Source organism: Oryx dammah, unplaced genomic scaffold, assembly GCF_014754425.2.
Source record: "Oryx dammah isolate SB20612 unplaced genomic scaffold, SCBI_Odam_1.1 HiC_scaffold_2, whole genome shotgun sequence".
Taxonomy (NCBI): domain Eukaryota; kingdom Metazoa; phylum Chordata; class Mammalia; order Artiodactyla; family Bovidae; genus Oryx; species Oryx dammah.
The window spans coordinates 141113132-141127186 of NW_024070186.1; the positions used below are offsets into that span (position 1 = coordinate 141113132).

A 14055-nucleotide genomic window follows, 5' to 3' on the forward strand; every position below is an offset into this window, starting at 1 on the left:
AGCAAGTATAAGTAGTGAAAAGAGAATGATAAAAATCACAATTCCCTTCTTTCTTCCAACCATATCACCTTTTTTCTATCTCTATCCATAGGTATCCCAGTTTGTAAAGTCCCATGTCCAGAATTGTGGATCCCCTCACACTCTACACATTTCTACAGATATAATTTCTTAAGAGGCCAATCTCAAATTCCTTGACTTTGTCTACAGTTTGATTCTATTGTCCTCATTGGGGATTAGTTATTTCTCCAAAGAAAAAGTCTTCTTCTGTCAATTCTCACTAGAATTGACAATGTTTATAATAGATACTCTCTTGTTCCTTCATTCGGGGCTTCCCTGGTGGCTCAGACAGTAGAGTACCCACCTCCAATGCAGGGTACCTGCATTCGACCACTGGGTCTGAAAGATCCCTTGAAGAAGGAAATGGCACTCCAGTATTCTTGCCTGGGAAATCCCATGGACAGAGGAACCTGGCCAGCTACAGTTCATGGGATCACAGAGAGTCAGACTTAACTGAATGACTAACACACTTCCTTGGTTCTTCCAATTTTCTTCCTATTCTAATTCTTTGTTCTTCTTAACATGTTTCTCTCTGAAATATTAGACTTACTAGAACACTTTTGGAGCACCTATCATATAAGTACTCTCTGAGTGTTGATGAAATTATTAATAAAAATGGACCAAGACTGACAGGAGAGAAGAGAGTTATGTAGCCCATCCTGTTTCTCAGGGAGGTTTCCAGAAAAAGGATTCATCAATCACATATGGGATATACAAGGAATTATTTGAAAGAGTTTAAATAACATGTATGACAAGTTTTGGCTGATAAATATTTTCTTCCTTTCTCATATTTTTGATTTCACATTTTATTTCTTTAAACATTGTCAACATAGGTATGTTACTTACATCCTTAGTCTAATTTATTTATTTTTTTAATTTCATGGATATATTTCTCCTCTAGGTTATTTAAACTAATTCGTGCTCATAGTACCTTATTTCACCATGTATTTTATAATGTCATAGTGTGAATTAAGTTTGAAGAGAGGTTCATTTATGAAAATCTTCTGGAGTCTGGACTGAGTATGAAGGGATTTTGTGTTTGTTTCTGCCATGTAGCTGTGAGCCCTATATATGAAACAGCTTTATAAGTTAATTTTCAGCTTGGGGTTTCCCAAAGAACATGTATTTACAATTTCAAAATTCCAAATCTAGGATATGGTAGAACCATGGTTAACCTCTTCAGGGGGAAACATTTTTCCTTTACACAGGCCAAGAGAGCCAACTATCCTGGTCATTCCCTTTTGCCAGTGGGCTAGTTTATTCTATACGCTTCTTAACACTAAGGGTGAATCTTATTCTGGTCCAGTGTTTGGTGATGTTCTGTAGCATCCCCTCTTCTCAGCAAGCTTGGATCCATCCTCTGCAATCTTTGAGCCTTTCAGTTACTCTGATCCACAAATTCCCAATGTAGGCTTATACTCTTAATTTTCAGATTTTTCTTCATTATTATTATTTTTTTTTCCTTGAAGCACCATTACTTTCCTGAAAAGGTTCAGTTCAGTTCAGTTGTGTCTGACTCTTTGGGACCTCAGGGACTGCAGCACACCACGCTTCCCTGTCCATCACCAACTGCTGGAGTTTGTTCAAACGCATGTCCATCCAGTCAGTGATGCCATCCAACCATCTTATTCTCTGTCACCCCCTTCTCCTCCTGCCTTCAATCTTTCAATCTTTCCCAGCATCAGGATATTTTTGGAGTCAGTTCTTTTTCTGAAAATGTTAGCTATGCATTTCTGGGAGCAAAGGATGGTGGAACAGTGTTTTAAGGCATGGTCACACTGTCTTGACATATTATTATAAACATAAATCTTATAATTTATGTTAAAGCATAATTTTAATTATCTTCTGATCTTAGAATATTCAGTTGTTTTTTTTTTTTTTTGGTGGTTCCTCATTGTAGTTTTGATTTGCATTTTCCCAATGACTAATGAGGTCAAGCCCCTTTTCATGTGATTACTTGCTACCCATATCTTTTTTTTTTAATTTTAATTTTTACTTTATTTTGCTTTATAATACTGTATTGGTTTTGCCATACATTGACATCAGTCAGCCACGGGTGTACATGAGTTCCCAATCCTGAACCCCCCTCCCACCTCCCACCCCATATCATCTCTCTGGATCATCCCCGCGCACCAGCCCCAAGCCTCCTGTATCCTGTATCTAACATAGACTGGTGATTTGTTTCTTACATGATAGCATACATGTTTTATTCCAAATCTGACAATAAACTTTTTGAATATCTTCTCTATTTTATTACCATCGCTCTGGTTACTTCAATTAACTTATTTATTTTGTGGGGGAAAAAAAAGGAAAAAGTTTATTCCCCTCTCTTTATGTAGTATCCCTTCTCTTCCACATGTTTGTCTTCTTTCATGAAAATATTTTAGCAGTTAGTCAAAAAGTACTAAACTTAAAGTTTTAATTATTGTAATAGCAGTGTAGGGTGTACTCTTTTTAAGCAAGTTTCCAAATTTTGAGCAAAAATTTTCTGTAGCTGTTGCCCAATCTGGTAGCACACATAAGGCCTAGCCTGTGAATATGGAACATTTGTCTGAGTATGAATTTTCTCAAAATTTCAACAGAGCTTGAATATGTCTTTTATTTGCCCTGGTTGTAAAGTGCATAATGATATAATGGGTATAATTTGTTAGATTGTGTTTTGTAAACTTTCATTTCTCTTTACAGGTAATAAAAGCATAAAAGGATAAATAATTGCTGTTTAGATCATGTGATATAGACACAATGTGTTAATATTTTAGCATTCATGTCTAAAAGCAAAATTAATTTTACTCAAATATTTTCTTTCAGCTCTTCTTCAAGTGACAATTTCACTTAGCAAAGTAGAGCTTAGTGTGGGTGAATCTAAATTCTTCACATGTACAGGTATGTATTTCTACAAATATTTTCAGATAGCTTGTTTCATTCTTCAGTTAGTTATATAATATAGTGAGTAATTTAATAGTTAAAATATCAATTCTCTAGAAATAAAATTGTATATTATCATTGGACTTATAATGGTTGGAAAAGTGTTAATAAGCATATTTTACATATTAAGCACTATGAATTTTATTTATTACTTTCCAGTTACTAATCTTGACTGTCAAACAAACTAGATTATTTTGAAGATAACTTAGAAAATATAATGTATGCATGATAACTTTTAAATAAATGTAAATATTTCCCTCTAACTATTAATATTAGAATAAATTTATATGTTATAATTAAATCATTTTGTTTAGAAATATATCATCATGCCTATGGGAAATTATATGGTTCTACTTAAGCAACAAATTTTTATTCAATCTGTAAAACTCACAAATGAACACAATCTACTGCTATTTAGATAGATAATATTAATTTTCATAAAGGACTTCATATATAAAGTTTTAAAATATTCATGTAGTGCCAAATTGGTTTTAATATATTTTAAAATTGTTTTCTTTCATGATTATAATTTAGCAATTCAAAACTGAATTAAATATGTATTTCTGACATAAAATGCATTATAAAAGTTGTCTTGAGAATAGCATGACTTATGTAATTCACTATTGCAATTAATAAAAATAGAAGCAATTATAATAAAGTATCTAAAAATCATATCAATTCATATGAATCTCTAATAAAGGCCATGGTTCTTCATAAATTTGCCTTCTTAAAGGTCTGAATTGATAGGTCTGTTGATACATGTTGTTGTATATTTGCAAATGGGAAAATAGAAAGTAAGGGAGAGATTGGTTCAGTATCTTTTTTTTAATATCAACACAGCTTCGGCGTAAAAATATAACTCTTTGTTTCTAAACTTTATCCATACTTTATATGCATAAATGCACACATGCACACATCCAGCTCAGCTATATCACAAAATCACAGAAAAATGAAATTGTTTAAAAAAATGAATTTGAAAATAAAATCAAATTTTATTATATTCTAGGATTTGTGTTATCTTTATGAACTTAAAAATACAATCCATTGTATTATTTTCTTGGATTTGCATTATCTTTATAATATAAATCATATGATGTATTGCTTCTATAGATAATTCATAAATTAAATTAACAGATAATTTAAGAATATGAAATAATGTCATTCAGTGTTACTGTTTGGCTCTTAGTAGTAGGCAAACTAATAAAGCACTTTTTTTTTCCTTTTATATAAAGAAAATTAACCAAGAGCTGTACTGTTGTCCTGAAAGAAACCTTATTTACCTTAAATGCACTAGTAAAGCAAAAATCTAAAAATGAAGATGTGGGAAACCTATACAAATCAGAACCCTTGTATATATATTTCTATCACAGTGGTGATATGTTGATATGATTCTAAAATTTCCTGCACTGAGACATCTAAAACTATGTCTTCAGATTGAACTAGAAGGTGCTCATGTTATGGAACTGGGTTTTTTGACTCTAATCAATAGAAATTGGTAAGAGGCCAGATGAGAAATTCAAACAGGGCTTTATCCCGAATTCTGCTGCACACTAGGATATGAAAACGAGTGACAGTTTCCTTGCTTGCTCTCTGAGGTGGGGTGAGCTGGTCCTTTAAATGGTTTGAGGGTAGGTGTGAATCTCTGGGTCACTGTAGAGAGTAGCCTAGGTCGTACACTATGCAGGTGTCATGTGTAGTACCCTGCTTTGGCTCCCTCAAAAGGAGCAGTTGTCATTTGGCCTTTATGCATCTTGTTCGCAATCTGCTGCAACTGCACGTGCTTGTCGTTACTTTTAGTCCCTTATAGTTTCTTTGTATTCTGTTACTCTAGGAGACATTTTTTCAGGTGCAAGCATTTCAGTGAAAGGGTCCCAGGTCCCAAGACTCAGCGGAGCTCAGTCATATCCTCACAGAAATAAGCACAAATGTGTCACATGTATGAATTTTTATGTTACCTTTTTAGGAAAATAAATTTAGTCCTATTTATTAATTTTCCCATTAGCCCAGTATTATCAGCAATATAACATGGACATTTTTATTGGGAATTACTATTTATTGGGTTTGCCAAAAAAAGAAAGAATTATGATTGCGCTATGAAAATCCAGAATAAACTCTCCATGATAATGAATTTTTTCCATATCATTAAGAATTAAAATGTCCAAAATATTTCACAGAAATATCCTATATAATTTACTGTATAAAATGAGGATTTTGTATTTCTCAAATTTAAAGTAATACACATTTAAATGATTCCTTTGTCAATTCATGATGGAAGAAGAGGGAATTAAAACAAGTACCTCCCCCAAATGAGTTACCCTGTAACTGCTATGGTTTTATGGTTCTATTTAGAAAAACTGAATATAACATAACTAAGATCATTCAAAATTTAACTAAACATCTTTCATACTTTTTTCTTCATCATATCCAATTTGATATAGGAAGAAAGATAATTTGTTTCTAAAGCCATTTTTTGGGGAAAAAGAGAATGAGAGGGAACAATTTTCTTGAAAAAGGTCCCAAAAGATGTTAGTTAACTTTATGCATTTTTCCCCGATACTTTTGAGTTAATAGTGCATGCTGCTTCCACAAATTATCTCACAAGCAATTAGGTGAAATACATCCTTTTGGTGTCTAAAAGTAAACATGGGAAGCTTCAGCTTTTATGAAGAGGATAATAACCTAGATTCTGAATTGGAAAACTTAAATAAATGTTTACCCTGTAATGATTTGGCTGTAATTGCCTACCACCATAAGTATCATTTCAATACATTCTAATTATCATATGATTAAATAGTTAACAGTTTTAGAATCAACTGATGAAATTACTCATTTCAGTTGGGAAAAGAGAAGATTAGGGATTCATTTGAAAAATAGTCATTGGCCTTATCTATACAAGTTTAACAACTTGAGAGATTAATTCAAAATTCTGTTAACAAAAGCCAAAGTTTATTTTATAGAAGATTTACATTTTTATGAGCTCTGCTGTATGGCGGGGAGAGTGCTATTTCCTGACTCTATCAGAAAGAATTGAGCAGATGAAAGTATGTTCATAATCGTGTTTCAATTTAGATTATGTCTACTGGAGATGACTCAGTGGGTAAACAATCTGCCTGCCAATGCAGGAGACACAAGAGATGCAGGTTCAGTTACTGGGTTGGGAAGGCCCCCTGGAGAAGGAAATGGCAACACACTCCATTATTCTTGCCCGGGAAATACCATAGACAGAGGAGCCTGGTGGGCTACAGTCCATGGGGTCTTAAAGAGTCAGACGCAAACAGGCACACACATGTCTATCAAATGGAATGTTATTTGGACTCAGTTGCCAAGCCAGTTTCAGTACTTGTTATAATAATAATAATAATCCATAGATCATTGTGGTAAAGTTTACACTATGTAAGTGCTAAGTCACTTCAGTAGTGTCCAACTGTTTACAACCCTATGGGCTGTAGCTTGCCATGCTTCTCTGTCCATGAGATTCTCCAGGCAAGAATACTGGAGTGGGTTGCCATGCCCTTCTCCAGGGAATCTTCCGGATCCAGGCACTGAACCTCGACTCCTCCATTGCAGGTGGGTTCTTTAGCACTGAGCCATCTGGGAAGCCCCAAATTTACTCTTATCATAGCTTAAATACCATACTGGAAAACCCATTTCCTATGGGTTTTGCTTACTCAGATGAGATTTAATTCTCAGTGTTGGATAAATAAGGATGAACATGTGTGCTAGCATTTGTGTTTACTTTCAATTTTGTAAGATTTTCAGATTTTGAGTCTTCTGTTTACATTTTTTTTCTAAATTGTTAAAGTTGTTACATAATAGTAAATGACAATATCAAAACAAACACTTGAAACATATTTTCAAGCATTTCTTTTCTATGGCTCTCTGCAGCAATTGGTGAACCTGAGAGTATAGATTGGTATAATCCTCAAGGGGAGAAGATAATTTCAACACAGAGGGTATCAGTGCAAAAGGAAGGTATTAGATCAAGATTAACCATCTACAATGCAAATATAGAAGATGCAGGGATATATCGTTGCCAAGCAACAGATGCCAAAGGACAGACACAAGAAGCTACAGTCGTTTTGGAAATTTACCGTAAGTCATGTATTTATGTTTTATTGATTGAAATTATAAATTATTATAAAAATTCAAATTGAAATACACTTAACAATAGAAGCTAGTACTCATTGAGAACTAACTTTGTGCTGGACAATGTAATAATAAGATTTTTACAGATATCAGCTTATTTACATTTTACCATAGTACATCTCTAAAATAAGATAGATAAAAGGTTGCAGTGGATTATAAATATATAGATGGAGCCAATTCTATTGGGTAAATAATAGAGATGAAAATGTTTTAGTTTTCTGATGCCATTAAGAATCTGTTAGGTAATAGATAACAGTTTATTTAGTGTTACAGAACTTATTGGGAATGCTTTTTTCACTTCAAAAGCTCATGACTAGAGAAAATATCCTGTGTGATAGCAGTGACCAGTCTAGAATGAGAACTGGGGAAGGATCAGTTGACAGAATTTAGATAGAGAAAAAGTTGAAAACTCATATAAAGAAGAATTTCCCACCAGATTCTTAGCTCCAGGTGTTTTCATTAACAAGGTTTTCTACACTTACACTTCATTTTATGACTTGAAATTGATTAATTCCTCATTCCTACTTTTAGGAATCCTTAACATGTTTAGCAAAACTGAAGATCACTGATTCACTGGTTTTGAAACCAGGTTCCATCACTTACTTCCGTGGTCCTGAGCAATTGGGTACCCTCTCTGTTTTCAATTTCCATTTATAAAATGGGTATAATAGTAGTACTTACATCATACATAGAGTTGCTTTGAGGACTACATTAATTCATGCACAATGTGCCTAGAATATTACCGTGCAATTAATTTGTGGTAGTTAGCATTTATACAAGTGAAAAACTATAAAAGTTTTACAATGCTAGTGCATAAGTCATGTCTTCCTTACAGCTGTGTTGAAAAAAGAGCCAAAAGTGTGTCATAGCAATACTTCCTCTTAAGATGACAGCAATCTGTTGGAACATTGTTGTCATTTGTCCTGATTTGACCTTCCCCCCCCTCCTCCTCTTAGTTTCTAAACTCCTCCAAGAAGGATGTTTTACTTCTTTATATGCCCATTTGCTGTAGTAATTTCATAAATTACAAAAAGCTAAATTGAAAACATAATTTCATAGACTAGTATCTGGAAAGAAGTGTCATTGAAATGATACAAAGGAAAATTCCTGGTGTTTTATTTGTAAAGGTAATTTTTTTTTTCTTAGCAAGAACAGTGAATTACCTTTGTGGAAATTGCTCATTAAGCATAAATATCCACACCCATGCATTCACTTGATACACTTATGGATGTCTACTATGTGGCAAACAATATTCTAATTCTTAAAGACTCATTAGTGACTAAAACAGAAAATGTCACTGGCCACTTGGTGCTAACATTTTAATAGGTAGAAACCGAAGACAAAAAGGAAGCTAAAACTAATGTATAAATGCTAGATATATATGCTATAAAATCCTATTTTGTATGTGAAGACTGGGCAAAAATTTGATGGAATTTAAGAGAGTTCAAATGCCCAAGAGTGAGAAAAAATCTGGAGGGTTCAAGGAACTCCCTGGAGTAGAGATTAGGAGGAGAGAAGAAAAATCGGGATCAAAAATTTTGAGGTAGACTCCAGTTTATACAGGACCTTGTATAGCAATATAAAGACTTTGGACTTTATTCTCAGTGAGGTGGGAATTTATCGGGTAGGAGAATCAGATGGTCTGTTAAAATTTTAAATTATCTAAATGTACCTAATTATTTTATTACAGCATCCATAAACAAGGATTCTGAAATATGTTATTGAGGGGAATGAGCAATAATACTTCTTTGGTTTTTTTTACTTTCTTATACAGAAAAACTCACTTTCAGAGAAGTGGTATCTCCTCAAGAGTTCAAACAAGGAGAGAATGCAGAAGTAGTATGCCGAGTCAGCAGCTCACCCGCACCTGTCGTCAGCTGGTTATATCATAATGAGGAAGTCACCGCTATATCCGACAGTTAGTATTTTGGTAACTCCCTAAGTTATATGTTCTAACAATATTGCAATTTTTTTTTAAAGAAGACTGAATCTGCTTGAGTAAATATAGCAATTGCATTGCAAGTAACAAACAACTGTTTAGGGAACATCAGAGCTCTAAACTAGGGGTTGGCAAACTATGGCCCTAGGCTCAATTCAACCCCTCTGTGTTTTATTAAGGTGTTATGGAGGTGCAGCCAAACCCAATCATTACATATGGTCTATGGCTACTTTGGTACAAAGTTGAGCAACTGTGACACAGATGGTTTGGCCCACAACAGTTACTTTCTGGAGATGACAGAAAAAGTTTCCTGACCCCTGCTCTAGTCAAGAAAAATGTATATATAAACAGTTCAAGAATGTGAAAGTGGTAGTCACTCAGTTGTGTCCAACTCTTTGTGACCCGCCGACTGTAGTCTGCCAGGCTTCTCCATCCGTGGAATTCGCCAGGCAAGAATACTAGATAGTGGGTTGCCATTCCCTGAGTGAGGATCTTCCTCAATCGAACAGCAGTCTCCTGCATTGCAGGCAGACTCCTTTCCATTTGAGCACGAGGAAAGCCCAAGTTCAAGGATACTGAATAAATAAAGGAAACTATCCTGATCTATTAAATTTCTACATTTTATAATTCAGACTTGATCCCACAGGCTTATTATATGTAAGCTGAAAATATATCTAAATGGGTCCTCTTAGTTTTTCTGGCACTGTTCTTTCAAAGATACTTACATATTCTAAATATTATGGTAAGATACATGTGGATAATTGTAAGAAAAGTACATTCATTCCAATTGTCTTCATGATTTTGATTCAGACTGAGCTAAAATTCCAGAATAATATGACATCTGGAATTGAATGCATAATTTGCTTACATTATGCTATTTTACCATTGTGAATTGGGAGTATTTTCAATTTAGAATATTTTTCATTGCACCTGCATTGCAGAGAGGTACAAAATAATTGAATCTTTTAAAATATTCAGTACTTTCTCTCTTGGATATCTTTGTTTTATGTTTCTAAGAAATGAAACTTCTAGAGCATAAAGGAGAGAAAGTAGATAGTTTCTGTTTTTGAATATGTACAGAGAATATTTCATGATCACTATTGTCTATTTTTTAATTTTAGAGAATTTTTCTGGGTGTGCCATTTTCACTGCTTGTTAGTTACTGACTAAAATTTTTTGTATTGTCATAGGTAAATTAGACATATGTTTATTTTCAGATAACTGCTTTCAGTTCAGTTCAGTTAAGTTCAGTGGCTCAGTCGTGTCTGACTCTTTGCGACCCCATGAATCACAGCAATCCAGGCCTCCCTGTCCATCACCAACTCCCAGAGTTCACTCAGACTCGTGTTCCTCAAGTCAGTGATGCCATCCAGCCATCTCATCCTCAGTCGTCCCCTTCTTCTCCTGCCCCCAATCCCTCCCAGCATCGGAGTCTTTTCCAATGAGTCAACTCTTCGCATGAGGTGGCCAAAGTACTGGAGCTTCAGCTTTAGTATCATTCCTTCCAAAGAAATCCCAGGGCTGATCTCCTTCAGAATGGACTGGTTGGATCTCCTTGCAGTCCAAGGGACTCTCAAGAGTCTTCTCCAACACCACATTTCAAAAGCATAAATTCTTCGGCACTCTGCCTTCTTCACAGTCCAACTCTCACATCCATACATGACCACAGGAAAAACCATAGCCTTGACTAGATGGACCTTAGTCGGCAAAGTAATGTCTTTGCTTTTGAATATGCTATCTAGGTTGGTCATAACTTTTCTTCCAAGGAGTAAGCATCTTTTAATTTCATGGCTGCAATCACCATCTGCAGTGATTTTGGAGCCCAGAAAAATAGTCTGACACTGTTTCCCCATCTATTTCCCAGGAAATGATGGGGCCGAATACCATGATCTTCATTTTCTCAATGTTGAACTTTAAGCCAACATTTTAACTCTCCTCTTTTACTTTCATCAAGAGGCTTTTTAGTTCCTCTTCACTTTCTGCCATAGGGTGGTGTCATCTGCATATCTGAGGTTATTCATATTTCTCCCAGCAATCTTGATTCCAGCTTGTGTTTCCCCCAGTCCAGCATTTCTCATGATGTACTTTGCATAGAAGTTAAATAAGCAGGCTAACAATATACAGCCTTGACGTACTCCTTTTCCTATTTGGAACCAGTCTGTTGTTCCATGTCCAGTTCTAACTGTTGCTTCCTGACCTGCATATAGATTTCTCAAGAGGCAGGTCAGGTGGTCTGGTATTCCCATCTCTTTCAGAATTTTCCACAGTTTATTGTGATCCACACAGTCAAAGGCTTTGGCATAGTTAACAAAGCAGAAGTAGATGTTTTTCTGGAACTCTCTTGCTTTTTCCATGATCCAGTGGATGTTGGCAATTTGATCTCTGGTTCCTCTGCCTTTTCTAAAACCAGCTTGAACATCAGGGAGTTCACGGTTCACGTATTGCTGAAGCCTGGCTTGGAGAATTTTGAGCATTTCTTTACTAGCATGTGAGATGAGTGCAATTGTGCAGTAGTTTGAGCATTCTTTGGCATTGCCTTTGTTTGGAATTGGAATGAAAACTGACCTTTTCCAGTCCTGTGGCCACTGCTGAGTTTTCCAAATTTGCTGGCATATTGAGTACAGCACTCTCACAGCATCATCTTTCAGGATTTGAAAGAGCTCAACTGAAATTCTATCACCTCTACTAGCTTTGTTCGTAGTTATGCTTTCTAAGACCCACTTGACTTCACATTCCAAGATGTCTGGCAAACAAGACACCATCGTGATCACACCATCGTGATTATTCGGGTCATTAAGATCCTTTTTGTGCAGTTCTTCTGTGTATTCTTGCCACCTCTTCTTAATATCTTCTGCTTCTGTTAGGTCCATACCACTTCTGTCCTTTATCGAGCCCATCTTTGCATGAAATGTTCCCTTGATATGTTTAATTTTCTTGAAGAGATCTCTAGTCTTTCCCATTCTGTTCTTTTCCTCTATTTCTTTGCACTGATCGCTGAAGAAGGCTTTCTTATCCCTTACTGCTATTCTTTGGAACTCTGCATTCAGATGCTTATATCTTTCCTTTTCTCCATTGCTTTTTGCTTCTCTTCTTTTCACAGCTATTTGTAAGGCTTCCCCAGACAGCCATTTGGCATTTTTGCCTTTCTTTTCCATGGGGATGGTCTGGATCCCTGTCTCCTGTACAATGTCACAAACCTCATTCCATAGTTCATCAGGCCCTCTATCTATCAGATCTTTCCTTAAATCTATTTCTCACTTCTACTGTATAATCATATGGGATTTGATTTAGGTCATACCTGAATGGTCTAGCAGTTTTCCCTGCTTTCTTCAATTTCAGTCTGAATTTGGTAATAAGGAGTTCATGATCTGAGCTACAGTCAGCTCCTGGTCTTGTTTTTGTTGACTGTATAGAGCTTCTCCATCTTTGGCTGCAGTGAATATAATCAATCTGATTTCAGTGTTGACCATCTGGTGATGTCCATGTGTAGAGTCTTCTCTTGTGTTTTTGGAAAAGGGTGTTTGCTATGACCAGTGCATTATCTTGACAAAACTTTATTAGTCTTTGCCCTGCTTCATTCTGCATTCCAAGGCCAAATTTGCCTGTTACTCCAGGTGTTTCTTGACTTCCTACTTTTGCATTCCAGTCCCCTATAAAGAAAAGGACATCTTTTGTGGGTGTTAGTTCTACAAGGTCTTGTAGGTCTTCATAGAACCATTCAACTTCAGCTTCTTCAGCGTTACTGGTTGGGGCATAGACTTGGATTACTGTGATATTGAATGGTTTGCCTTGGAAATGAACAGAGATCATTCTGTTGTTTTTGAGATTGTATCCAAGTACTGCATTTCGGACTCTTTTGTTGACTATGATGGCTACTCCATTTCTTCTGAGGGATTCCTGCCCGCAGTAGTAGATATAATGGGCATCTGAGTTAAATTCACCCATTCCAGTCCATTTTAGTTCTCTGATTCCTAGAATGTCAACGTTCACTCTTGCCATATCCTGTTTGACCACTTCCAATTTGCTTCCAGGTTCCTATGTAATATTGCTCTTTACAGTATCGGACCTTGTTTCTATCACCAGTCACATCCACAGCTGGGTATTGTTTTTGCTTTGGCTCCATCCCTTCATTCTCTCTGGATTTATTTCTCCACTGACCTCCAGTAGCATATTGGGCACCTACTGACCTGGGGAATACCTCTTTCAGTATCCTATCATTTTGCCTTTTCATACTATTCATGAGATTTTCAAGGCAAGAATACTGAAGTGGTTTGCCATTCCCTTCTCCAGTGGGCCACATTCTGTCAGACCTCTCCACCATGACATGCCTGTCTTGGGTTGCCCCTCGGGCATAGCTTAGTCTCATTGAGTTAGACAAGGCTGTGGTCCTAGTGTGATTAGAATGACTAGATTTCTGTGAGTATGGTTTCAGTGTGTCTGCCCTCTGATGCCCTCTTGTAACACCTACCATTTTACTTGGGCTTCTCTTACTTTGGGCATGGAGTATCTCTTCACAGCTGCTCCAGCAAAGTGCAGCCACTGCTCCTTACCTTGGATGAGGGGCATCTCCTCCCGCCACCCTTCCTGACCTTCAGCGTGGGATGGCTCCTCTAGGCCCTCCCACACCCTGCAGCCACCAGTCCTTGGACATGGGGTTGTTCCTCCTGGCTGAAGCCCCTGGCCTTGGGTGTGGGGTTGCTCCTCTTGGTCGCCACCCTGACCTCTGGCACCGCCCCCAGCCTCGGACTAGGGGTGGCTCCCTCCAGCCACTGCCCCGGCCTCAGACTAGGGGTGGCTCCTCCTGGCTGCTGTCCCTGGCCTCTGGCGTGGGGTATCTTCCCCTGGCTGTCACCCCTGACCTCTGACTGCTTTAGATTTTACTAATGAAATTGCATAAGTAAGCTGTATATTTTCTGCCTTTTTTCCCTCAATAATAAAGAAAGCAATACTTTTATAGCAGTTAAATGACAGTGTCTAAACATTTTCAG

General features: G+C 36.5%; 1 protein-coding gene across 1 annotated transcript in view; it reads left to right on the plus strand.

Annotated features, from left to right (window-relative positions):
- NCAM2 (neural cell adhesion molecule 2) overlaps nt 1–14055 on the plus strand; it is a 251238-nt gene that overhangs the window by 11550 nt on the left and 225633 nt on the right. Inside the window, exons 2-4 of the mRNA XM_040265979.1 lie at nt 2866–2940; nt 6868–7074; nt 8903–9046. Of these exons, the coding sequence (XP_040121913.1) occupies nt 2866–2940; nt 6868–7074; nt 8903–9046 (426 nt within the window). The remainder of the gene's footprint in view (nt 1–2865; nt 2941–6867; nt 7075–8902; nt 9047–14055) is intronic.